Below are 28000 nucleotides of genomic sequence, written 5' to 3' on the forward strand. Positions count from 1 at the left end.
CTGAGTTGGCACAGTTGCTGCCATGTGATTAGATGATTAAAGATTTGCCTTCATGAGCAGTTGTGCAACCCAATGTGTACCTAATAAAGTATATGAGTATATGTATGCGTGTGTAGTTGAGTTGACCACCATGTCAGACAGACTGCTTTATACAGTACCAAAAATACTTCACTCTTAAACACATCTGCTGGCTTGTTTAAGACTTAGTCAAAGTTCCTCCAATATAGTAGAATTAAAAATGACAAAACAGCCATATCTGAGATAACGGCAACAACTGCAGCTCGCCATTTTACCCTCTTAGGCTTTCTGTTGGATATTAATTGAATAAAACAAGCTTACCTTTCAGTACACCGTCACACTTTGTATCATTCCAGCTGGGCTCTCTGCAAGTCAACTCGTGCAAGCCAACCGATTCACAAATGTGTCACGAATGACTTGGGAATCAAAGCTTCTTCCACTTCCATTCCAAAAGATCAAACTCCACTTTTACCTCGTCCACGACACGGTGTAGTTAAAATGTAAGAGTTTTATTACTCCACACAGGGAGGTCTTTTCACAACAGAGTCCCGTTGCCAGTAAAATAACTGTGATTGCTGAATGTGTTAAATGCATGTAAAATACACTAAAGATGTGGGCAGTGATAATATGCTATCAAAGTAACATTGAGATTGTGTGTGTGTTCACGTCCAGGAGAGAAAAATGCATATACAGGCTTATCTTACAAAGACAAATGCTCATTAAACACTGCACCTCAGTAGCAGAGATTAACTGGTTGCAGCAATGCCATGTGGAGCAGTAATCAGGTTGTAAGGACACGAGTATATGAGGTGTTTGATTTTGCCCTGGCATAAATACAGTCCATTCAGCATTCCTGTATAAAGACAGCTTAAGTTCTGAAGAAGACATTCACCCAAATGTGGATCTCACACAGCTCTTTATATTTGTCAGATTTAGATTACAATACAAAACACAGACTTAACACTTAGTAGGCCTTAAATGAACGCCAATGCCTTAGAGGTTTACATTCTGTACTTTAGCCAGAACATTACAACTTATACCATTAGAAAACAAAGGTTTTACTGACTGCACACATGACTGTTACCGTAATAATTTGTCTTATGATTTCAAAAAATATTAGCTATAAGCTTCAGTTTTTACAAAGCACTGGAATATCTGAACAGCTGGTATACTGCATTATTAGTTGTGTGTGAAAATGATATCAAATGCTGCTACACGATATGATATTTCGCCCTCTCAGTGGTATAACTCTATGGTCCCATCATATCACACATTCAGTAAAAGAAATACTTGGTAATACATTAAAGTAACAAAGTGCTTTATAAATTGTAGTGTATGTTTTCTTCATATTCTGGCTTATTATGTACAGTCCACACGCACAATATAATCCCTATTTACACTTTAATAGATATAACACCAAACAGTGGACTACAGTTAAACATTCATTTATTGCACAGTGCCCGCTGTAAGATCCACATAATCCCACTTCGGCAATCTGTTATCAGTGTCTTCGAGACTGGAGCCAGTGACACCTTTATATACGTACATGTTGGTAGGATAAGAAGTAAAGCATTATATAGGAGCAATGCAGAAACAAAATGAACAATCCAAAAAAGAAATAAATCCTACTGGTATATTGGCACGGTTTGAGATGGAAAATTCCACCAACAGTGACTTTGAGCCAATGATTCATATACACAAGTTGGTAGGGTCAGGAATTAAGCATTATACAACAGCAATACAAAAAAAAAAATCTTACCACCACAGCTGGCATGGTAGAAAATGGAAAATTCCACTGAAACTAAAGGAGTGCTGCAAAGAATGCATCCTAAGCTGAGGACTTACTTAAGAAAACAAGCATCACTTAGTAAAGAATTTAGGTTACATTCAGTGCGGTGGGCACCTTAAAAAGGTCAAACTAATTCAAAAACTGCTTTTGTACTTTCATCTGAACCAACGAGTGTGAATATATTTAAATTAAATATCTATCTTTGGATCTATGTCTTAATCGTGGTTATGCCACAAAGATTTTATTAAATCATTGTCATACCGCACTATGCAGGTGCTCAATGACCTAAACTTAGAGGGCTTAGAGAAACATTACTTAAACTATGCGATGTTACTGAGCGACTATCAAACAGCAGAGTTATCCTGAAGGTTAAACAAGGTTGCAGTCTACTGACTGGTCGTCATCATTGAAGATACATATAATATAGTACAACACTGGTCTAAAGCTACATTATCTGTCTTTGATGCCAATGCTTCTGCTTTTCCCTTCATCTAACTTGTTTTTTTTTGCTTGGTATTGTGATGTGTGGTTTATGTGCTTGTATGTTAATGTATTTATATACTAGTATATGTATATAGGATGTTTGTGTACTTGGGTATACTTTGTTCTGTATGAACAACTGCATGTTGTAATCTCCACACGTGCATGTGTGTTACCAGGCCAGCGGGGAGGCCATTCGTGGACTCCTGGGGCTTTTTGGGATTTCAGCAACTTGCTGATCACTCAGAGCTCTCTGTGGCAAAGAAATGCAGAAAAAAGATGATGCAGGATTTTCTTTTAATTTACTTTTATATACATCTTTTGTTTTTTCCATGTAGTATTATTTTTAGTTCTTCTAACCTACTGCTTTGTTGCATGCATCCTGCTTATTGAAATATGTAATATTTCTAGATATATATTTTTATTTTTTGTGACAGTCGTTGTGGGTGCCTTATATGGACAAAAGTACTGGGCCACGTGTACAGTACACCTGCAGGAGGTGCTCAGCCATGGAAACCTATGCCATTAAGCTCCAGGTGCACAGTTTTTGGCTGATGTTAATGATGGAGGTTGCACTGGTTGACTCTGCTCTTAACTTTATGTGGTCTGCCCCTTTGTAGCTGAGCTGCTGTGGTTCTTAAACACCTCCACTTTTCAATAACACCTCTTAGAGTTGATTGTGGAATATCTGGGAGGGGAGAAACTTCATGAACTGACTTATCCCAGTGATGTTTATAAAAAGCAGACGGTATGGGCAGGTACTTGATTTTATACACCTGAAATCATAGACAAAGAGGTGTAGCCCTGTACTTTTATTCATGGGGTCTACACACTACATAGAAATGTTAATAAATAGATGTAAAAAAAAAAAAAAAAAAGATTAGTTAAAAGAAAGTTAGATAAGTTTGAAAAACACAAGCACAGCAAAGCTCAAAAAGAAAAAGCAACAGAGGAAAAAGGAAAAGCAAAAAGCTGCTGCACTTAACATATTGAACACTAAATGCAAATGATAGAAATATGCAAAACAGTGTTACATTTTTCAAAACTCTGCTTTTTTAAAATTTAAAGTATAGCATCTAAAACCTCCAATATCAAACGTCTGGCGGGCTGGAACACGTTAATGAATGCTGAGTGTTTACAAAGTGGCGCTGCTAGTTTACATCATGAAGCTCATTATCAGTGCTGTAACCTAGCAGAGTGCTTTTTTGATTTAATGCAGACAGTGCTCATTACTAAACAGAATGCACGGCCCTCTCTAAAAATAAAAACACTGGCAAAGCAGAAAATATAGCAAGTAATGAGGCAGTCATCAGATGATAACACAGTGCAACTGTTTATCTGCAACCTTTTAGGTTATGCATCACAAGCAGTTGAGCAAAAGCAACTGAGACGGCTGGGAGGGAACTACAAAGGAAATATGCTGCAGACGCAACAAAGATAATCATTTGAATGAAGAATGGCTCAATATTTCCTGCTCACCTCAAACTTGTTTATGAATTCGGCAAAGATACCAAAGAAGGCCTCGGTATTTGTGGCTTTGCCGTCTTCTCCAAAGTAGGAGGCAGTCTTGCTGAATTCTTCCATGGCTCTCTGTTGGAGAGACTCCAGAGACTGGATTGCAGGATGACTGTTTTCCAGGAAATTCTTAACACCATAGAGTTAAGGCACAAAAATGTTTAATCTTATTTACTACATAGTGTTTTCTTTGTCCCCTGGCCCCAGTGGGGGGGTTTTAAGGATACACTCATGACAACGGCAAAGCGGTCCTCAGAGGACGCAGGCATCTTCTGACAAGCTGAGCGAATCTCCTGGATTGTGGTATGAAGGTCATTCAGATCGGAGGTGATGTTCCTCTGGTTTACTAAAAGCAGGTGTGCGTGCGTGCAACATAGGAAACCAGAGGCAAGAGGAAAAAGATGCTCAGAGACAAAAAGCAGATGTAGCCAAAATGAAAACAACCACTTAAATTTGTCAATCGTGCCAGTACATTTTTGGCACTCTCAACGAATGTTAAAAGGCAAATGTATGTATCTACCTTTTGCTGCAAGTGGAACCATCGTAAGATCTTTGGAAAAGTCCAACACATCCGGGAAATGTTGACATAACGATTTAACCAGGATATGCAGAAATGTTGACTTCCCGTCCACTGTTTTAGTTGTGCTCAGCTGCACGCGATATTGTGGAGTCATAAAATGCACATGCAAGCCCATACATAAATACTCCATAATATGTTAAATATCATTCGGTGTACCTCTGTAAGGAAGTTGATCTTAAAGCCTGTAGTTTTGTTGGTTTTAGGCTGGCTGTTATTCAAGTAGTTCCCCATCGCCAACACAAACTAAACAGGGCACAAATTAGTAAACAGATCTGTTATTGTATCAACAGTAATTTATCTTGATCGTTAATTTTCACCCCTAGTTTATGAGTGTAATTTTTTTGCTCCCGTAATTTAATTTTTCATCTTCTTTTCTTCTTCTTTCACACAAAAAAGACATAATTTAACGAATGTCCTTCTTTGCTTCTACAGTGACTCTGTCTCTTATCAGTATATCACAGACTAGTCAAAAAAGTATGTGGTATTTTCATGTGTTTCTAATCTACAGTGACATAATCTTTCTGAACATAAGGGCTACCTCTAGTATCTTAGCTAGCTTCTTGCTGGTCTTCAGCTCCATGGAGGCGTTGTAAATACAGTCATATGCTCCTTTCAGCTCCTCTGTCTTCTCCTGAAGAGAACACTTGAAGAGGAGGCACTGGAGGCGGGTCTGGTACTCCGGTACTGATAACATCTGATATATGCACAACAGGCAGATCAAGATAAATGCAAGATCAATGAAACTCAAAAGTAGCCCAGTAACGGTAAACCAGAACTGTACCTGCAGCACAAACTGATCTGGCTCGCTTAGTTTGCTGGGGTCCTGTCTATACTCTTCATATTTTTTGACCTCCTCTGCATCAGGGGCATATAGTAGCAGCTGTTTAATGTGGGCTGGCTCCAGCCTGTCTGTGGCCATGTTCATCAAAATCTGACGCAGTTCCCCTGGAGACAGCTTCAGGTGTGCTATCAGGATGGCTAGAAGCAGAAGATAATCATCATCAAAGTACTTAACTCTGATTCACAGAGCTACAACTATGGTTTCTAACTTTCATCTTGACATCTTAATTACAAATGACATTTGAAACATTTTTATTAAAGGCAGTCATACTCACAGGCATTGTAAGCTTTCTTATGGGACAGAATTTCTATAACATCTTTCTTCTTGAAGGTTTCTAGCTGAGGGGATGGTTCTGGGGCAGGCACTAAAAAATTGACCGGGGAAGTTAAATGCCAAAATTTAGAAAGGTAGGTGAGAGAGACTGGACAAACAGATTTAGTCTAAATTTTCCTTTTACATAGCTTACATTGATTTCTTAGAGGCAAATTATATAGAGTACAATGACAGATCAAGCCAAGGTCCTTCAACCCAAAGAGGAAGCTGCCTCGTTCTTTGTTTAAAAATTCATCTCTGTATCCTTGGACTGTGATTAAAGACATCTAAAAACCTGATATGTTAAGGTATAATGTTGTCTTCCCATCAAATGAATCACTAATCAAAGTATTTTTCACTCTTTATACTGGGCTTCCCTAACTCTTATGAATATTTAGCTGTGCACACAGATAAAAGCACTCCAGTTAGGCACACAGCCCCTTATACTCACTGGCGCTCTTCTGTGTTCCAAAGTGCAGCTCCAGATCCAGATACTTCACCATGTCATGCAGTTTTTCATAGTCAGAATTTGCTCCCAACTGTTAGAAACACAATTTTTTTTTTGTTTAAAAAAGGTCTAAATGTTATAGTTTTGCAAAATATTTTACATTTAGAATTCTAAATCTAAACTCGGTGGCACTTTGAGAAGCTTTGGCTTCCAATCAGAACTCACCTGTCCCCATATTGTCCCTTCTGAGTTTTCCACCTGCTCCCAGCGCAGCCTCTTTACACTCATATGGTTGGAGTCCATTCTGGACAGACTAGGTCTTGGTAGAGGTGGAGGGGAGCAGGGTGGGGGGAGAGGAGGAGGTGGTGGGGGCTCTAGGTGCTCCGTGGGGTCAGAAAGAGAGTGGGGGAGGGACTGGGGCTGGCTGTGGGATTGTTTATGGTGAGGCTGGGATTGTGACTGGTGTTGAGATTGCAGCAAATGATGCGAGGGCTGTGACTGTGGGCGGGCAGTTTGGGTGGAGGACTGGACTTGGTGCTGTGACTGGGGGTGTTGAGGCAGTGGCTGAAAAGTGGAGAGGGTGGGTTGGTGTGGCTGCAGGGGTTGAAAGGTGGAGAGAAGGGGCTGGGGCCTGTGAGGCTGCTGGGGAGGGTGGATGACGTGAATCTGGTGCTGGTAGTCCTGAGGAGGTGGCTGTGGGGTCATGTGATGGATGTGGTGGATCTGAGGAGTGCTGGAATGGTGGTGCGTCTGCTGGATAGAGTGGGGTCTCTGGGGGGAGGGTTTTGTGGGCTGGGGGTGGTGGGTTTGGTGGATCTGCTGCTCTTGGTGCCTCCCCTGCACCGACACTTCAGTTTGATGATGGCCCTTTAGACTTCTCCTGCTCTGATGGGAGTGGCCATCCCGATTTAGCTGAACTGGGAGGGATGCAGGCTCTTGCTGGGTTTGATGCAGAAGCTCTGTGGAGGAGTGATGGGGCTTGGGTTGGTGCATTTGATGGGCCTGATGAAGAAGCTCTGTAGAGGAGTGGTGCGCCTGGGGTTTATGAATTTGATGGAGCAGCTCAGTTGAGGAATGGTGGGGCTGTCCTCGATGCATCTGGTGGGCTTGGTGGAGAAGTTCGGTGGAGGAGTGGAGAGGCTGTATTTGCTGCATCTGTTGTGCCTGGTGCAGGAGCTCTGTTGACGAATGATGGGCCTTGGATTTGTGCATTTGGTGGAGCACTTCTGATGATGAGTAGTGGGCATGGACTTGCTGCATTTGTTGAAGCATCTCAGCAGATGAGTGGTGGGCCTGGGATTGCTGCAAATGGTGCAGCACCTCAGTTGAGGAATGATGAGCCGGGGCTTGGTGCATCTGGTGGAGCATCTCAGTTGAGGAATGGTGGGGCTGGGGTCTTACACTCTGATGACTTTGGTAGATGCCCTCTACGTACTGACCTTGTTGGCTGGGATGGCCTGTTGGTTGGGGTGACGGCTGGTGTGGGGGAGGCGCAGAACGGGACAGACGTCGGTGATGATGAGTCTGGTGGGCCTGCTGCTGCTGTGCTTGGCGCATCATGTAAAGAGGGTGGTTTGCATGGTGATGGACGGAGTCTGGAGAGGGAAGAGGAGGTAAGGACTGAAGAGGAAGAGGTGAATGGGCTTTCTGCTGCGTTGGCTGGGCAGGCATCGAGTGGTGGCTCTGGTAGATCTGGTGCAGCTGTTGCTCTTGATACGCTTGCTGCTCCTTATAGGCTTGTCGCTCCTCATAGGCTTTTTGCTCCTCATAGGCCTTTTGTTCCTGGTAGGCTTGAAGCTCCTCGAATGCTTTTTGCTCCTTGTAGGCTTGAAGCTCCTCGAATGCTTTTTGTTCCTTGTAGGCTTGACGCTGTTCATATGCTTTTTGCTCCTGGTAGGCTTGACGCTGCTCGTACGCTTGTCTTTCTTGGTAGGCCTGTTGTTCTTGGTACAACTGTTGCTCTTCAAAAGCTTTTTGCTCCTCGAATGCCTTCTGCTCTTCATAAGCCTGTCTCTCTTTGAACATTTTCTCCTGATAAGCTTGTTGTTCCTGCAAGGCCTGCTGCTCTTGCAGGAGTTGTTGTTCTTCAAAGGCTTTTTGCTCTTCATATGCCTGCCTCTCCTTATACGCCTGTTGCTCCTCATAGGCTTGCCTTTCCTGGTAGGCTTGTTGCTCTTGGTAGGCTTTTAGCTCTTGTATGGTAGCATGCACCTGTAGGTCTTCCCTTGTAGGGAGGACTTTATGCAAGGAGTGGCGTTTAGGTGGTGGATTACTGCGGGGAGGAGGTGGGGGAGGAGGGCCGGATTTCCGGCGGATGGGCACATATGTTCTTGGGGAGTGTTCGGGAGTGTAGCTTAGTTGCTGCTGCTGTTGCTGCTGCTGTTGGTGCTGCGGTTGACTCTGTGCAGGTGCTGGGGGCGGAGGAGGCGGAGGTGGATCATTGAACTGGACTGGTGGGGGTGGAGGAGGGGTCATGGGGGGTGGGGGAATGTGATCAGAGGAAGATGAGTAGGTCAGAGATGAGGCATTTTCTTCTCCACTGCTGCTCTGGACATCACTCGGGCTGCTGAGCTCTGGAGCGACAAATCCTCCACTTTCTTCTTCATCCACCACCAAATCGTCTTCATTATCCTCATCCTCTTCATCTGGGAAGCCCATCTGCACAACATCCTGGCATTAACACCAATTACACTTCATTAGACCTAATGCCAAAGTGGATTTTTTTGGTACATTTGTCAAATTACAAGAGTTAACCAGAAATAAAATACATAAATGTGTAAGCAGGTTCTCTACAACCTCCTCAATGTATTTCAATGCAAATGCTGTAGTTAGGTTTTTAAATCCTTTACATGCTCTTTCATTTAAAGATTTATTTGTCAGGTTAACAACATGCTTTATGCTTTATGATGTTGTTTGAAGTCACAGAAACAACAGAAATTCACTATTCTGGTCAAAGATAATTTCATAATACTGTAAAATAAAGCACATAGAACCCTTTAAAACATGCAATTCTTAGTCACAAAAATAAAGAAAAGACAAATTTTATTCGTCTTTCATGCTGGATTGAGCAAATATGACATGTTGTACTGCAAAAATAAAAATATAAGCAGATAACCTACTCCAAAACAGGAGGCAGAGGCATGAGACAGATTGACCCTATACAACAAGAGAGACTCTAAACTGGTAAACTGTTGAAATCTTATATTAAACAAACTGGGGAAACATGTCCCAGCATCTTTTATTACAAACACAGAACAATGTCTTTGTGTGTCCTGTGCTTTGTGGTCACAAAGGATTTAACAGGCATTTTATTTTACTGCATAAAGCACCTTGTAGAAATTAAAGGAGTTTTGATTACTGTGAAAAGTTAAACAGTTTTCCCAGTAGCTAAACAGTTACTTGATGATAATTTCATTTCAGTGCTTTGCAAAATTGGTGCAGTGTTAATGTGATTCTACCTCTTCATAGTCATTTTCAGGAGTCAAGAAGTCATCGACAATTGCCACCCTCTGTCCCAGCTGCTCGCTCAGTGCATCCAGAAAGCGGTCTGTGTCTTCAGAGCGAGGCGGTTTGGAGAAGGTGTAACGGCGCTTGCTGCTGCGGTGAGCAGGGGGGCTAGACGGGTAGTCAGGGGGTTCTGGAGGTGAGGGAGGGGGACTGTCAAGGCTGATGTAAGGGTTGGACTCCCCACTGGTCTGGCTTGTTAACCCTGATGGGTAGAACTGGGATTGTGGGGGGCTGGGGAGAGGCTCCGGCCAGGATGTATGGGATGAAGGGCCTTTGCGGCTACCTAAGACAAGGAAATGATACATTGTAATGATGACAGCAGAATCTTGGCTTTCTTAATTATGTTTAAATGTAGCAGTTAAAAGAAATGTCTCTTTAATGATACCTTGCAGTCAGTGAATTATGAGAACAAATACAAGTAATGATTCTCGTGTTCATATTACATGCAGTAATTACATTACTATCAGAGAAATCTAATTTTTGACTGACAGGTGTACTTAATGGCGTGTTTTCTAGTTCCACATCCACCATCACCAAATATGTATGCAGCTCAGTGTTCGATGACAGCACTTTGTTACTGATGTAAAAATTTTAAATCGTCAGAGCCTAACCCAGTGTGATCCAGATTTAATTTGTGATGACTGCTCTGAGTGGGTCATAAAAAAAGATAAATTAGCCCTCGGGAAAATAATTTTTTGAGGAGATTAAATTTTGTATTTGTCTTAAACCTCTGCTCTGCTGTGTATTTATGTACAGCAGGAAAACAAATCTGTTCTTTTAACCCACACACACACACACACACACACACACACACACACACGTTACCTAGGTGGTTGCTAAGTAACGTGACAACGCCCAAATAATATGTTTCACAGATAAGAAATTTCAGGGCTCTAAGATGTACCTGTGTGTCAGGTTTGGGTGCTCAGCTCCTGATCATAAAGGAGGTTTTCATGATGTACAGACAGATGGAGATTTTGTGTATTAGAGTAAGATCCCACTCCAGCTCCAAACGCAAACGTCTACAATCAGCTACCTGTGTTAAGGTGTATCGTAGGGGATGCCGTGCGTGACGGAGGGTCCAGATCCAGCAAACTCTCAGGGGCAGGAGGCGGGCGACTCTTCAGAGACTTGGACCTCTTGGCTGAATACATGTTCTCCAGTTCAGCGTACACTGCTGACAGCTTACATGGTGAAAATGTGCAGACGAATATATAAATATATATATACTGGTTTGAGAATTCTTATTCTAACTCTTTAATTGCCATTATTATATGCATCTTGTCTCATTAAAATGGGCATGGCTACGTACATTAGTGAGGTTGTTGGGAGTTTCAGGGAGAGAGGTACCGTCCCCTGACTGTCTCTCTCCTGGAGCTAGCCTCATCCCCGTCTCCAGTAATGGCTCTGCACGGTGGCCTATGATAACACAACCATTGGAAGAACTTAGACTCTTATGAGTGAGATAGACCCAAATATAGATTCCAGCTTTGCATGTGTTGTTAGTATTTGGGCTTTGGGTGGCTTGTGAGTTAGTGAGCAGAGTGAGTGAGATCAGCAAAGAGATATACTGGATTTAGACTGATGCTACTACATGACTGCATGGGATCATGTTAAATACATTAAATAATACATTAAATATGCAAATGTAAAAGCATGTAGTGATTTCAATAAAACTTTTCATATAAAAGAAACTTGAAGAAAACTTAATTCTGATCAATAAGTAAATTTAAACAGGACCGTGTGGACAGGCACAATGACAACAATATCAGTGCTAATGGCGTCATGATCGTGATAGGAGTCAAGCGTGCCGAGGTGGTCGGGGTGTTAATGTTGCTGCTGATGATGACAGAGACAGTAAAGTTCAGTACCCATGCCCAAGTGTGTACCAATGACCAGGTCATCAGAGCTACGTCCCCTCACACTGCTCCTGTACGTGGTCCCTGTCACCCTCATGGAACTGCTACGGCGGTGGGGCTCAGGGACAACCTCGGGCTCCGGAGGAGGGGGAGGTGGTGGTGGTGGAGGTGGAACTGGAACACACACACATGTATTGGCAATGCAGGAGTGTAAGGGGCTGCAGCACCTGGGTTGATTGCATTTCACCGAACTAGCGATTCTATTTAAGATCCCCAAAAATGACCCGTGATTATCGTCAGGACATACGTCTCTGCAGATTCTCAGTCATCCTGGTCATAGTAGTCCTAAGAGCTTGAAACGAAGTCGAAGTTGTTTGGAGATGTTCAAGAAGCTTCTTTAGTTCTTAAACCAAAAGACGGTGAGTGCCACAAATTGGAAAAATTGGGAAACTGTCTCTGAGGAGGTGGTCATTATGCATCGTAACATGAGCCAAGCCATGCCATGAGTCATTGCTACCAGAGGCTTCGAATGAAGCCACAGTGAGTGGCGTATCGATTCTCAGCCTTCCTATCATATGACCTGTTGAGATCACCTGACACAAGATGTGAATGGGGGTTAAGCTGCCTTAGATGGAATCTCAAAAATGCATTGTAGGTGGCTGACAGTTGGTGTCATAAGCATCACCTCTGTTCAAAGATGGTGATTCACAGCGGACATAGATGACCTCTTTTACTCGTCTTCTCGGTCCAAAATGTGAACACTGGCATCCTCAAAAGAGTGACCTTTGTCCTTTAGGTGCAGATGTACAGATGAATCTTGTCCTGTCAAGGTGGCTCTTCTATGCTGTGCGATGTGTTTATGGAGCAGCTGCTTGGGTTCTCCAATGTAGGGGTCTGAGCACTCCTCGCTGCACTGCACAGCATACACTACATTGTTTAGCTTGTGTTTGGGAGTTTTGTCCTTGGGATGAACCAGTTTTTGTCTGAGTGTGTGGTTGGGTCTAAAGTACACTGGGATGTTGTGCTTCAAGGGAACTTTTTCTGCCCGATTTGTCCCGATCACCCCAAGTTTGTGTTCCAGAGGGTGGTGGGAGTCAAAGAGTAGGTACTGGTCTGTGTGTGTGGGCTTCCAGTAAACTTCAATGTTGAGGCTTCCATCCTCCGTAATACAACAGCACAGCCAGAAACATTAAATTATTATCTTTGTATTAACTTTGCATCTTCCCTGGGGAACTTGTGAAGGCTTTGACTTCTTGAGTTTTGATTTTGACCCAGGTGTCACTGATGTATCTGTACCAGTGGCTAGGTGCCGTCTCTGTGAAAGAGCCAAGAGCTTTACTTTCCACTTCCTCCATGCAAAGGTTGGCTACAATGGGTCTTGCTGGCAGTCTCCACTGCTTCATTTGAAGGTATGTGAAAAGTGAGACCACATCAAAGGACACTGCCGTTTCATTAGAAGAGTCTCCATCTCACACACAAACACATTTTCATAATCCATATGTAATACCAAGTGTCATAAAAATGTAAACTACAGCAAATTTGTGCACTTACCTGGGGATTTGTATCCAAGAAAACGTGAAATCTTGCTCTGGCAGTGCTCTTGCTCTTCATACGTAAGCAGCTGGTAAACAAACTGCCAGATCACCTGTTTTGCTGGAGTGTCCAGCACTGGGAACACATCCACGATCAGAGTGTCAACATTCCTGTCATTGAAGCACAGGCAACGGGACAGAGATCACCTGGCTGTCCAGTTAGAGGTCAAAGGAATTAGAGGGTAACAGGAACTCAGGTGTATGGCCATCATCTATGTAGTTGGCCCAAGTTATTGAACTGAACTGAAATCCAAACCCACAACTTAATTTGCTTCTAGCTGAGCAAAATATAACCATATTAATATATTACTAGCAATATTATTGAGTCACTAGCTTTCTCTGTCTCCCCCTTATACAGTACACAATCTATGGTCTCTATCCATACTCTCCTTTTCTCCCTGTGCTTTGCTTACCTATGCTGGAAGAAGTTCTCCAATGCTTTGCAGATTGTGTATCTCTCCTGAATGGTCAGCAGGTGCTCCAACTGCTGCCCAAAGGTGCGACCCTGAACCCTGATACTGGGAGGCAGAATCTCTGCGACCCACTGGAGGGAGCTGAGCACAGGAGAGCGGGCCCGTTCTGTAGAAACGCCGCCTCCTGCAAGGTCCTGCTCTGCAAGGGTAAATGTAGGCGGCCCATCCTCCACTACCAGTGTGGGCATGGCACCGCTTCCCTGCAGCATGGACACTACCTTTTCATGGGAGGAGGTCCTGCAGGCGGACAGATGGTATCCAGGATGTCAAAGGCATTTCTACCAGTTATTTAGTAGAAAAGCTAAAACTTAATATTTAGTGATGTCACTACTACTTATGTCATGTTGGTGGTGCACAAATAACCAGTAACCAATGAATGAAAAGTTGATTTGGGGGGTACTTTCTTGTCATATTTTGTCTTACTTCAGTCTTGTAATTCAAAGGCTTCAAATTTTACAAATGAAAAAATATATTTAACAGTGGGACCAGAACAACATGTTTATGCTAACTTCCTATCACTTTTCTTCTTTTTATTTCTTTACAAGCAAATTGCTTTAGGATTTGCACTGTTTTATGCAAAAACATGCAAAGAATATGTGCAGTTTGTGCAGTTCAACCTCATGTCCAGTCCATTGAGAAACAGGATGCGGTCTCCCGGTTTTAGACCGGCTTTGTCTGCAGGACTTCCTGAAGAACAGAGAAGGAATGACAGACAGTTTACCTATATGGAGTTCACATTGAAGTCCATTATCTGCTTCATTCTTACCAGGGATCACGGAGTCAATCCACACTGGAGCATGGCCTCTGAGAGTGAAGCCAAAACTCATGTTGCCCTTGCAAACTCTCACTGTCCTAAAGAAGCAAATTTAAGCTTCAGTTAACAACCATACTCAGAGCTCCTTTGTTGTAAAAGAAAAGCAGGTCACCTGAAACAATCTATCACATTCAGGGGCTAAATCAGCACGACTGTAGTAAATATTAGAAAACAGGTTACAAGAAAGCCCTCTTAAACTTTTAAACATCATTAAAATAACATCCAGTGGACAGAAACTGTTACAATAAATGGGGTAAAGTTCTTTAATTGTCAAGCTCAGTGAATGTAGCCTTGAGTCACATACCATGAAGCTGAGCAGACTTCCATATTCAGCACACTATTTTAAATTCACATCCTGCATGAACAAGCCTACTTAAATATGGACAATGTGTCCCCAGGGAGCTGTATAACGAGGAGATCGGGAGTGTCTTGTGGCAGTTTACTCCCATAACTTTAGCAGAAGGTGAAAGGATGCTTAAATCATGTTTAAAGGTGTTTTTCAAACACCTCTCAGCATTAAATCTTTAAATGAGTTTATATGAGTGGAAAAGCGAGTGACGTCGATTCATGACGAAAGACGACATCACTGCAGGAAAAGAGAGCAGGCGTGACTGTCCTAATAGGTTTATGTCGCCACTGGTTTTACCACTTAAGGGTCTATTTTTCACTGAAATCCTACATGTTCCAGTTTAAATAAATTCCATGCTTACACAGAGACTGCTGTTCAGGCAGTTTTGGGGTTTTTTTTGGAAAGGTGCAGTGATCAAACACAGGAGGACAGACAGTTATTTAAAGAAACTGGCATCTTGAAGACTAAAAATGACATACACTGTGTAGCTGAAGCCAGCACACTCTGGAACTGATTAAATGTTAGCAGAAAAAATCCAAATTTCTTATACTGCTCAATATTTTTGCAGAGGTGGGACTTGTGCACCTCTTTCTTTTTGCTCTAAATAAACTTTAAGGAAAACCAGAATCATTGTTACTTAACACAGACCTGCAGTTTGTGGTGGTGCCACTGGAGTGGCCAGCTATGAGTGACGTGGTCTTGCGCATGCCTCGGGCAGGGGGTACCACACCTTCCTCTGCGTGGGTGCGTGGCACTGAGCTGGCGCGGGTGGAGACAAGAAGGCGTTCGGGGTGATCCTCGCTTCGGCTACGGCGAAGGTGGCTGCGGCTGGGGTCACTAAAGCTGCGCCCCTTCAGCCGGCTCATCAGGCTTTGGGAAACCACTTCGTCAAAACGCTCCCGGTGCTTCTTGGGAATGAAGATCCTGACAAACATTGTGGGATCAGAACAAACCCCAGAAAGACCGGATAAGCTTTTACAGCAAAGGAGGAGCAGTTTCCAGTTCAGCTTCTCTTGTGTTTAGTCAGTACCCAGCAATTTTTTTTTACATTTGTACAAGAGATCAGAATCATATATAATAAAAACAAGCAGTATTTCACCCTAAACCTTCCAAACAAAAATCAAGATTCTTTATACTAATGTCTCAAAACATCTGTTGTTCGAGGTATCAAAACTGCAGAGGGATTCTTGTTCTGATTACGTATTGCTCCAACAGCAGGATCCACTTAATTGGCTTAAAAATAGTTCAGTCCGTATCATCTCATGGGAGTGTCGAGGCAAGCAGAAAGAACTGGTCCAACATCTGAGTGTGTGTGTGTGTGATTTTCGTGAGAGTTTGCATGTGAGCGAGAGAATGAAAGAGACGACAGACGAGCTTTGTTGTGTGATCCTGTCACATTAGCGGCTGCAGGTAAAAGTGTTCAGTATCAGTGACAGCTCACTGCTAATATACGAAATGTGAGGAAGCTCAGTGCCAGAGCCACCTCTGGGAGAAAGCACTTCATTCCCCCCCCCCTACTACTGTTATTTTTCCCTCCCATCATCTACTCCAAATGTGGGGTTTTTTTTCTTCTTAAAGGAAAAGCAAACCCTCACATCAACTTGCCATTAAATTTAGTGTGTTAAAGGGTGTGTTGTGCACCCAGTTTCCCCCGGTCTTTTGTATGTTTCATGCACAGAGATTAAAAATCACAAAACAGAGTTGCAATTTCTTTTTCAAATAATGAATCAAGCCAAAGAGAGCTCGTATTTCAGATGCACAACCTCTCAGAAGCTTTGCGTGCATCAAAAAACTTGCTGCTATTTATTTGATACAAATTTCTCCCTTTAATGCCTACATCATGAACCTGATTTTTTCCAAACTGCACAATACATTTTTAAGCAATACATTGCTAACAAAATTAGCCAAATATAGCAAATATATTTATGATATATGGAAATTATTTTATTAATTTATTTTATTTTATTTATTAATTTGTCAGAAGAACACCCTATTTTCCAAAGATTTGAATTTTCTCACAATTATTTCATGGTTCAGGCTTTGAAGGGTTAAGATCTTTAGCATCAGCTTTAAACCACAGATAAAGAACCATTTTCTTACGGTTTCTACTCACACCCAAACCTGACATTTGCCACTGATCTTTTTAGATTGCTTGAAATGTCTGGTCCCATTAAACTCTCTTGCAGTCTTAGTGCTGTCTGCTGGTTTATATTTGGCCAATTATCTGCAAGAACAAGAAAAATGCATAACAAAGCAACAGAAGTGACCTAGAAATGGAAGAAATATTGCCAATAACTGTTTTGGAAAGTGTTTTATCGTGTGCTCCTTCTTTAAATATAGGGCGCTCCTCTGTTACACATACGCGCGCACCTCCCCGCCACCTTTTCTCTTTTGCATATCTTCCTCCCCATCCTGCCTACAAAATGATGCTCCCTCGATTCTCAACACAACTCTCTCTATCTCTCTAACTTCACCGTGAATCTCCTGGGTGCTTCCACTGTTGCAGAGCAGGAAAGAGTGCTTTGGTTTTTTCAGAGTGCACCAGTTCCAGTGTGGCTCCATGTACACAGCATAAATTCTGATTTAAATCGCAATAAGGCTCAGCGGCGCACTTTGGATTTTAAAGCTGTCACAGGTACATTTGGGAATATCGTTAGGAGGCAAAGATTAGATTATTCTTAGTTTTGTAGTTTCTTAAAAATCCTTGCTTATGTAGTGTGTTGCCTTCATACCAATATCTTACGATGCAAAGCTGAGGGAATATAGATATTCACTCTCTAGAGAATTATTAACACAAAGTTATGACTCACTAAAACTTAAAGGTTTTTGCAAGTGCACACTGATATACACCAGACCATAGCTTTAATTAAAACCAACCTGGAACACTGCACATTGATCGGTATCCTAAACCCAGCTATGCACAGGTGTTCCAAAAATACAGACTGAGACTTTTAAAACTTCTATAAATGAGGTCATGCACTCCCAAGCTGTATGTTAAACCACTACCAACATCCAGTGCTCATCATCCACAAGAATAAAACACTCAGTTTAATACAGTCTCTAGTTTTGTACTGTTGGTAAGACTTGTGACATTTATTTTGCTTACTGGTTCCACCTGCAGCTTTCATACGGTTTATTACATTTATACAAGAACAAACCTGCAATACACTTGTACGTATATTACAAGCATAACTCAAAGAGCACAACGCCAGAAGCACTGCAAAATTACAGTTTGCTTTTCCACAGTGTCTCCTGGTACAGAAATTATTCCACCTTGACTCAAACACACTCACAAATACATATGGGAACTAACTGCTGATTCGCTGTATGTTTTTCAACCTCATTAACACTTAATGACTCTCGTGGTCTAACCCAGCCATGGACAGACTTGCAGCATCATCGGGTATTTTTCCTAAACTTGAATAATGGAAAAGCAGTCTGGATGCTTGCAGTCTCACTGACATAAGACCAAACCCATGAATACACAATGCACTTAATTATAATCACTCTTATGCAAACCTTCTTTGTTTCACTGAAGAAAGACACACTAGATAAAGCAATGCTGTACATTTTTTTTTCTATTCACTGATGTCAAAAACTGATTTATAACTGTCAGTTACACCCATCATTAGGGAAAATGGAAACATGAGTGAGAGTGAGTGAGTTGAGGTGGTAAAGTTACTTCAGTGACTATCAGATAATTGGTTTTTCATGTAACCAAACAGTGTAGTATGCCAAGTGGCGTTCCCCACAGTGCAATCACGGGCCCACATTAACTTTATCAAAAGAAGCTCTCTTCACATACTTCACAGATACAGTGTTTATTAATGCACAGAACATTGTTGAAGACTTGTGTTGAGGCTCATCTGGAAAATGTAGCTGAAATACAGAGTCTTTACAAAAGATTCAAAGACTGTAGAAAACATATTGTGCCAGTCCAGAAAATAACAAGTAAATACATGTCCACTTTCACCACAACCACGAGGTCTTCCTCTTTTCCTCCTGCCTGGCAGGTCTCTATTCAACATCATTTGTCCAATATATTCACTATCCCTCCTGTGTATTTGTCCAAACCATCTCACCCTTGCCTCTTTAATTTTGTCTCCAAGTCACACCACCTGAGCTGTCCCTCTGATGTACTCATTTCTATTCCTGTTCTCTCCTGGACAGCCCCAATAAAATTTCTGAGCATCTTCAACTCTCCCTACCTGTTTTCTTTTAGTGCCACCACCTCCAAACCATACATTATAGCAGGTCTCACTACCATTTTCTAAACCTTCCTTTTCCCTTTTACTGCTTTCTGTAGCATGTTGGGACAACCTCCTCAGTGTTATCAGTGACACAAATTCTTCCATAGGTAATGCTTCATCCACCTAAATTCATGTTAATTATGAACCCAAAAAGGTGTGTATGAGGGTGACAATGATTAAGTGCACTGTGTATTCATGCAGCAAAAAGTCAACTCTTCCCTGGAGGCCAGCAATGTGTTCTTCTGTAACACCAGATTGCTTGGTACTGCTATTCCAAGGACCATGCTCCAGTTATAAACACCAATACATAAGAGAAAACAGTATCCATCCAAGCCAGCAGAAAGCCAGAGTGAGTGACAAAGAAAGAAAAAGTAGGAAGAAAAGGAAAGACAGACAAGCAGGAGCTGATGAAGTAACGGCAAAAAACGGAAAAGAGACTGATAAAGTCTGACTGATGAAGACATGAGCTGTAAAATCTGATAGTGTCATGAGACTAGGAAAGAAAGAAGGCAGAAAACTAGAGCTCTTTCTAGGCCACGGTCATATAACTATTGGGAATGAAGTTGTATGTTCTGCGCTTACACCCTATGTAGGCCATTCAACTTTCCTGAAAAACAGTCATACATCACCATGGTTCCCCGGACAAACGGAGTTGGGGGAAATACAAAACAGAATGGGGACAGTTTTTACACGTTTATCACATTTCATTCTGTCAGTTATTGGTTTCTTTTGCTGTCATCACCTCTACTCCCTCTCTACATCCCTGTACTGTAACTCCGCTGAAACGATCTGACCTACGTCAAAGAAACTTCTACTTTTTTGTAAAAAAAAAAGAAAAAAAGTTTAGCCTAGCCAAAACAAGTGAGCAGAAACTTCAAAGCTTCCCTCCAGTGAAGCTGGATGTAGGCCTTGGGATGCCCTCAATTATAAGGAGGGCGAGATAAATCTATAATTAGGTCTGAGGGAGGGGTGGATCAAGGACATGATGCACAGAGGGATGAATGACAATTGCAATCAGCTGGGAAACTCAGTGCAAGAAAACCATTATTATCATCATCATCAGACCCACTTCTGATCAGCTAATTTAACAGCTGGGCCAAGTATGAATCTGCAAACAGGATTCACACTATGTGACACGGTAAAGTTAAAAGAAAGAGTGAAATTAAAAAGCCTCCAAAAGAAAATGCGAAAGTGGTTGTTGGGAGATGTCAAACTGAGTTTTGCTAAAATCTAGAGGTTTTCTCATCCCAGCTGGAATCTGATATTTCTAGTTTTGACATTTTCACATGCTAACACAAAGTGTAAAATTGATCATCATTACACACCTTGATAAAAAGCCCACCAGATATAGTTGCACAGCAGCGCTCCAGCAACTTCAAATACAGCTCAGCACAACAACACAAAGCACAGTGAACACTGTTCTGAGATCAAACAAAAAGTGCCATACCGAAAGTGTCTGGAAAGGCTCCTATCCCTTCCCATGGCTCTTCAGGGCTTTGAGGAAGTGTCTGAGCTCAGTTAAGCAATGCAAATGCCTCCCCTCTGTCTCAGTTAGTCCCCATCTAGTTTTGAACAAACAACTCTCCCGGACAAAGGAGAAAGGAGAGAAAGATGAGAAACGCAAAGGTGTCCTGGATCTCAAAGGTGCCTGCTGCAGGCTCGGAAAGCAGCCAGATGAAGAACGAGACCAAATGAGAGAGAGGGAGGGAGCAAACTATAAGAGTGGCTGTGGTTTAAATCCTTCCACACCTCCAAAACATCCTCAGGCAGCATCATTAGCTCTTCTCCAACTTCATGTTTGGGGGAGCACTCTTTGTGCCTTCCCATCCTTTATCCTCGTCTTCCACAGGCGCCAAAAGACAGAAGCAAAGGCTCGAGGTCAACACAGGGCTGTCTTCTTGGTCTCGGTTAAAGGATAATCCTCAGTATTGACTTGTCCATCATTCAGCAGTGAGAGGTAGTGAGTGACAAATCTTCTCTTCCCTCAGTGGAGGAAAGAAAGAATGACAAGAACAGAGGAGTAAGTGAGGAGGGAGAGAGGAGAGAAGTGGAGAAGAGTGTGGAGCCCCAGTGGAATTTCATAGGCAGGTCAGCACAATGAAACTGTAATGTGCATAAGTGAACATGCAGGAAGTTTGGCAGTTGTGACTGTGTGATTCATCCCTATTCATTACATGTATGCTAGGTAGGAAAAGTATCCAAACTGGTGCAAAAACTACCAGAAAAGACTGATTCATAAAGCAGAAGCTGAAAACATTTTGGCACTCAAACACAAACGGATGTGAAAGTCTAATTAATTCACACCTTTGAAGTCTATATATGGATGCAGTGTCAGACAAAGGCTGACACTTCACTATACTCACAAGTTATCAAAACACTGCACTACCGCATGAACAAAAGAGCTAATAGGTACTCCCAGCTTGTCGCTAATTTCAATTGTCAAGCACTTGCTGACCCCTGGGCTTTACAGCATTTAAGAATTGACACTGGCAAGTGCGCCAGAAACCTAAGAGAGACTTTATTAAAAGAAGTAGGCTGCTTAAAAATAGAACACATCCTTTGGGAGGAGGGGAGGCGAATCAGCGATGGGGACAGAAGCAGACTGAGCAGCGTGTGGCCCAGCTGGTCAAGTTTTCGCAAGGCGGACAAAAGAAATAGTTTCATGAGCTGTTAAGCACACATCAGATCCTCTGACATAGACCTCTCATTATCAGAGGAAGGGTGGGTGGAGTGTTCTCACATTCGTGTGTAACACACTCATGCATGTACATGAGTGTGTGAGGGCTGTCGTAGTAAGTAACAGTGATTGAGGGACACAGACCGGCAGATTGGGTGGCAGAAGGAGAGCAAACACTTGATTCTCCGCACTCAGAACGACGACACAGGCACCAGGCTCATGACGGAGCACACTAATAATCGTATATCTCGCTGTCGGGCATCTTAATTCCTTAGTCAGCAGCTTGGATTCCCAGTACAGCTTTTCAGATCACTGCGATTAGGAGTTATAGCACAATCAGTATACTTAATTAGACAAAAAAGGCATTCAGTATCAGCAAATTCAGGCTAGGGTAATAGCTCTGAATAGCTTCGTCATGCTGACAAGTTAAATGCAATAAATGGGGAACACAGTTTACTAGTTAGCACCAAAATGCATCTGAAGTTATAAGAAAGGTCACAAGCAAATAGCTGAAATTATGACAATTCATTGTGAGGGGACCATGCACTAAATTTTGTGGACCTTGTTCTAATCTGGAGATTTTTCACTCAAAACGAGCAATGTAAACCTCATGGTTTTAATAAAAGATGCTCACTGGAAAGTGAAGCCTATAAACTGCAGTCAGAGGGCTTTTTCATGGGGAACCATGAAAGTCTGAGCAAAATTAGCTAAGAAGAGATTGCATTCATATTACAAATTTCATTGTCCACAGAAACTGTTTACATCGACCAACACAGCGCCTGAGGCACAGCTCCTGGAAGCACAACTCCATACGGCTCCCAAAACAGACAAACTAAAGATTCAGCTGAAACATAAAGACCTTTCTTCTAAATGTGGAATATAAAGTTTATTTTTAGCCTTTCTTGAGACTACAAACTCAAAAAAACCCTTTCAAATCTTTTTTTTTTTTTAGCATGTAGGCAACATAACAGGCAGACACAAAGACAAAAGCGTGGAACGTAGCACATATACATCAAATCCTTTCAAGGTTATAGCATTCCTGATTCAGCACTACAGTATGGAATTGTGGGTAAAAGAAGGTAGAGTTGATTTTTTTAAAGACAGACTCAGACAATTATTGTTAGAGTTATTGCTGAAAGTGAGAAAAACAGCTCAACAGTCCTCAGTCCTCTATGGGTACAGCTAATGCATAATTGATGGCTCTCCTGTGGACAACAAACATTGCAAAGCATTTGTTTTTCCCAGGCAGCTTTCTAAGGATGGAAATGAGCCATCAGTGCTGCGAGACAGACATCTGTGTTCAAATGAAACTGAGATGGCCGGACAGCAGCTTTGTTTTTTAGCTGCAGGTAGAACAGATCCGTCACCCCCAAAAAAATGAGGCACAGGGAAAACTCATCACTAATTGATTGTAACAAGTCGGCTGTCATAGAGTGCTTTAACAGCAGTGCCGTTTACTTGATGACCAATCAGAAATGACCACACACGACAGATGCCAAAGGAAGGCAAACTCGATGACCAGTTACATGCTGAAAACGCTCTGAAAATTAATCGTGACAAATTGTTCGATACTCACCTGAGACAGCAACTCATAATGTCTCCCAGTATGGAACTTCAAAGCCACGACTGTGTGGATGGAGACTGAGCATCTGCATGTTTCACTGTGTGTTACTATGTGTGCAAAATCTCATCCACCGGCAGCAAACTGGCTGTAGCAGCTAAGAGCTGTATGCAGAGGAGGGAATAAAGAGCATCCAGTAATGTGATCCACACAAAAAACTGGTGCGCGTATCAAAGAGTGCATCACAGCTGACAGGGAGATGTGGGAAAGAAAGAGACCAAGCGAGAAAAAACCAGAGTGAGAGTGAAGTGAGCAGAAAAGACAGAGAGAGCGGAAATGCAAGCGTGTGCAGCGGTGTTGTGTTTTGGGTTTTGATTTTCCAATGATTGCTGAGAAGGAAGAAATGCAATATTCGGCGGTCACACTTCTAATCATACGCTTTTTGCATACTATACCTGAGCTGGGGGGAAACAGAAGAGTGACATTCAAGCACCCAAGAGCAGAAACTTATTTATGTGTGGTTTTGACGTGTCCCTGACACAGTAAAATGCTGAAAGAGCAGGGGTTCCTATGGCAATTCACTAGGTTTTTCTTGGTTGTTGCTGTATAAGGTTATACTGTATAACTTTACCCAATATGACTATAACTCCATCTACAAGCAGAAACAGTAATTTTAGCTATTTTTGTTTTGGACCCAAAAATAGGTTCATGATCACTTGAAGATGCAGTGTTGATTACTTAGAACGTGTCACTATGCTGTTAATAAACCTGGGTCCCTATGATTTGTTAATCTTTTACACTTAAGTATGGCACCAAGCCAGTCACACACAAAGCTTCAGAGCCATCGAAATATCTTCTTAACAATGTAACAAATTTAGGGTTGCAACCAGGGTGAAGCCTATCCCAGCAGTCAGCAAGCAAGAGGCAGGGTACAGCAGTCACACAGCACTGTTCACAAAAACAATAAAATAAATAAGAAAATGAAGTGCCATAATTGCCGATAAAAAGGCACCGTAAGACACGATGAAATAAACAGGTGTTTTAAAAATAACTGAATAATAATGATTCAATAAAATTCCCCGTAAACTGGGGAACAACTAACAAATTCTGAGCCTGTGAAGACAGCGAGCAGCAGTGTATTTTGTAAGAAGCTGAGATAAGAAAAAAAAACCCGGCTGTTTAGTGCTCTGTATGTAAATACAAGAATTTCCTGAAACATATTGGAACCAATGTAAAGACTATAAAATGTGAGTACGTGAGCTTGCATTTTATACAGCTTGGAGTAGTGAAAGAGATGATTATAATCCACGTCTAAATACTAAATATCATATCAGGTTTGGCTTTTGTCTGAAACCAGATGAAAAAATGATCAGAACTGTGTTGCACTGTGAGTCTCCCCCTCATTGGTATTCCAGGGACATCTAAGTACGGGAGGAACAGTTTTAAGAAACTCCCGTGTTTCTGAGAAAGTGTTGTTAATCACTGCATAAGAAGAAGTAAATCATTGAAGCCAATCTTCTTGAAAGATGCACATGGCATTTAGTCAGGCTTGTTTTACTCCCAAGTCTCTCTCTGATTGCATATCTGGGTGAATGAATAGCTACCTGACACTGTCAATCAGTTGCTGATGCTCCTCGGTGATCAGAATATCAGGCAGGGCCTCAGCCAGGCTCTCCACATCTCTCTCAGCAGCGTACTGCTTTAGCACCTCAAACAGCTGTTCCTTCACATCTGGCTCCTCTCCTAACACGTCCTCCACCTGACAGAGAAAGAAAAAAGGCATCATTAAATATGTTAAGTTTCAATTCAAAACATGCAGAAAAATGATAGAAAATTACTTTTTTATTGAACTCCATGGCCTTGTGGGCCCGGCTCTCCCTGACGCTATCCCCGCTCTGTGACAGCACCCTCATGCTGCTGCTCAGCCGCTTGGGTCGACGAGCCATGCTGAGCACACCCAAACGCAGAGGTCGTCCCTGAGCTGCTTTTATCATGGCGGCTGCTGTTTCGTGGTGCTTCACTGGAATGCCGTTGACCTCCATGACATAGTCCCCTGCCTTGAGGCCACTGCGGCCAGCTGGACCATTAGGCATGCAGTCCTCAACCATTAGAGGGCTGTCTCCCACAATGGTGAAGCCAAAACGGCCATCTGGGCCAGGGTTGATGTCAATCTGAGAGGGCAAAAAATGAATAAAGTTTGCCACCTTTGCACCGTCTTCACCATTGTAGAGCTAAATGTGGGTTATTGACTTTCAGCTGACCTGTTCAATCCGTGACACCACCCCGATGCTCGGTGGGACCGTCTTGAGGGTCTGAGCCAGAGCGATCAGCGCCGGTGTGCTGAGGTTGGTCACATCCTGGCCCTCTATGTCCACCACCTGGTCACCGGGCTGTAGGCCAGCCAGGTAGGCACTACTGCCTTCTACAACAGACAGGATATAGCTGGGCCCAGTGCCTCCAAGTCGGAAGCCAAATGCCTCTGGCCAGTTCTGATTGGTGGCTGGGAGGCCGAGGTCTGGATAACAGAGAGAGAAATAAAACTTGGAGAGATGCAAAGAAATAGCTCATTTATACATTTCTTGGGCGGAATTAGGTATTAACAGAGCAAAGCTTCAGACTCAAAGATGGTCATATCAATAGGCACTTTACGAAGGGGTGAAACCATCTCTGCTTTGCTGCTTATCGCATGTTCTGAGAGCATAAAAAGAGCATTGCTAATCTGGTCCAAGCTCCTAATACAGTGGAGGTGGTTGCGAGCTGTAGAATAGAGGTCAAACCGACTGTTTAAATGGGCCAACTGAGATATGGAGCTGCTTGTAGCTGTAGCAGCAGGTGCACTGGTCTATTTAATGAAACTGCAAAATTTCAAGGCACTCTCTCTGTTTTAGAAAGATTGACTTTTAATAAACCAAAGGAGGTTATTTATGCCTGCTGCTATCTAGCCCACATGTCAAACCAGCGGCCTTCCCCTGGTCACTGGCCTCATTAAGCTGCTGTAGGTCTCCCAGTAGAATGACTCGTCTTCCACAGCCATCCGAATGCATCGAAGATATATGTAGGACATTATTGGGACTGTTAAGTGCACTTTGATTTTACGTGCAGATGCTTTTATTTTGTTCCAAAATCTTTGTCTATGTTCTTGTCTTTTGCAGCATCCATATTTGTATTTGTATTACAGTGCTGCTTATTAGGACCAGCTAATTTGTACATAGTTGTCATGTATGTGGCCAAGATTGAAAACTTAGATGCAAGTTATTTGATCAAACAGTGATCAATCAATTTGCCAAGTCAAGCCAGTGCCGCTACTCCATGAAAAATATAAATTATGACATCATGGTCCCAAGGCAGAAAACCGGATAGGAAAACACATTAAAAAATATTTACCAATCGCAACAACCAGCACCAAAGAATTGTTTTTCTTCTTGCAAATGATTTGTCTTGTAAAAACACAGAAAAAAGAAAGAAAGAAAGAAAAAAGACTAATTAAAAAGCGCAAATTCTCTGCAAGCTTTTGTAAAGTAATCTGAAAATGTCAGACTCTACTTCAAAAGAAGACATAAAAAAAAACAAACAGATCTTACCAGAGCACAGGGATGAATATTCAGGGCGGTGAATATAATACATATATACAGACTCAAAAACCCACAGAGTTTGATCTCAGAAACAAACAGTAGCTGATTAAGGCTTTAAAACAGACTGGAAAATCGCTACTACTGAGATGTGAATCGTAATCTTCTCTCCCTGCAAGAACATAAGCAGCACTATCGAGACTTTCTTGTCCTCTTCTCTCCGGCTTGTGACACAGATACACATCTGAGCTCCAGGTCCTTTTAAAGCTTCCCTCTTTATCTGACTTCCACTAGATGAAACACCTCGGGAATAGCATAAAAATAATTATCATTCTGAGAAATAGACTTACAGAAATCTTTGGAGGCACTCCGAGTTCCTGACTTGCTCTGGCGCAGGGAGAAGCGGCCCTTTCTGCTCAGGAAACGCCTCATCCTTGCCCGGCTTGCGGCAGGGCACGTTCCAGCCAGCCTATCTTCACCCCCAGCTTGGGGGCCAATGCAGCCAAAGAGTGTCCCAGGACACCCTCACGCTGCTCCTCACCTCAGCTCACTACCTCCAAAGGCTTCTACCCACGTAAGTAAATCAAGTGTACCTGAGAGGTCACATTTGGAGATTACGTAGGCCAGTGCCTCCCCCTGTTCTCAGAGAAGTAGCAATCTGAGGCAGTGGTGGTGGAGGCTGGAGGAGAAGGGAGAGTGTCTGAAAGTCAGGTTCTCCATCCTGGGTGAAGCAGCCTCAGTCCAAACCCTGTGGCTGACGATCAGGAAACTGGGACATGCACACTTGGTCCTGAAATGGTTCTTTGCGAGAAAAGGTACAGCGAAGCCCCATTTTTCTATAAATACCTTTCTCTCTCTCACTCCCAGCCTCTCTCTGTCTCCCTCTGTAGCTCATGTGCATGAGGCCCTCTCAGAGGGCTGAGGAATGACCCAGAAACTGTAGAGTATGAGCCAGGGACACGTCTCTGATTATAGCATCTGTGCTAACCTTGCTACTGGAGCACTGGTTACAGAGATGGAGCCTACAGATAGGCTCAAGGTTATACACACATCAAATACAACAGTGGTTGTTTTTTTTTTTTGGCTAAGCCAATCATCCACAGTGAATTTGCCACAAGACCACAGGGCTAATGGATTAATAGATCCAGTTTGTCTCTGTAGGAATTGTGACAGAACAGCAGTGCTTTCATGTTCCTACAAAGGAGCTACAGCAGTGGATGCTGTGCTTTACCTGCCTGGTGTGTATGCTTTCAAAACAGGTAGGATTCCCAAGACGGCAGGTGGTGTTCACTCTACAGCCACATATACACTTCTACAACAAAGAAATAAGAACTAATTTAAGACCATAAAGTAAAATGACCAACAA

The 28000-nt window shown here is 42.5% G+C and overlaps 1 protein-coding gene across 5 annotated transcripts; it reads right to left on the reverse strand.

The window, feature by feature from the left end:
• Positions 1-915: 915 nt before the first annotated feature.
• On the reverse strand, positions 916-27989 carry grid2ipa (glutamate receptor, ionotropic, delta 2 (Grid2) interacting protein, a). Of its 5 annotated transcripts, none has more exons than XM_085156636.1 (23): positions 26985-27989; positions 25327-25580; positions 24904-25236; positions 24670-24824; positions 15226-15501; positions 14181-14266; positions 14032-14101; positions 13355-13651; positions 12901-13052; positions 11362-11523; positions 10803-10909; positions 10527-10674; positions 9442-9773; positions 6209-8653; positions 5987-6074; positions 5498-5587; positions 5164-5360; positions 4921-5076; positions 4539-4625; positions 4323-4452; positions 4030-4148; positions 3767-3931; positions 916-2540 (listed from the first exon to the last, which is right to left on the reverse strand). In XM_085156636.1, the coding sequence occupies exons 1-23, from the start codon at positions 27064-27066 to the stop codon at positions 2460-2462; spliced, it is 6012 nt and encodes a 2003-aa protein (XP_085012762.1). In that variant the 5' UTR covers positions 27067-27989; the 3' UTR covers positions 916-2459. The 5 variants fall into 5 exon arrangements, with proteins under 5 accessions (XP_085012762.1, XP_085012763.1, XP_085012764.1 ...); XM_085156637.1 differs by lacking the exon at positions 26985-27989 and adding an exon at positions 26647-26974; XM_085156638.1 differs by lacking the exon at positions 11362-11523.
• Between the last annotated feature and the right edge of the window lie 11 nt (positions 27990-28000).

This window comes from Neolamprologus multifasciatus, chromosome 4 (genome assembly GCF_963576455.1).
Source record: "Neolamprologus multifasciatus chromosome 4, fNeoMul1.2, whole genome shotgun sequence".
NCBI lineage: Eukaryota > Metazoa > Chordata > Actinopteri > Cichliformes > Cichlidae > Neolamprologus > Neolamprologus multifasciatus.

Excerpts from the sequence above, each read along its gene's own strand:
- grid2ipa (XM_085156636.1), bottom strand. The coding sequence starts at position 27,066 with ATGAGGCGTTTCCTGAGCAGAAAGGGCCGCTTCTCCCTGCGCCAGAGC. Across the intron at positions 13,053-13,354 it reads GAGAACTTCTTCCAGCATAG|GAATGTTGACACTCTGATCG; the intron begins GTAAGCAAAGCA and ends CTTCAATGACAG. Across the intron at positions 9,774-10,526 it reads TACGATACACCTTAACACAG|GTAGCCGCAAAGGCCCTTCA; the intron begins GTAGCTGATTGT and ends TCCTTGTCTTAG.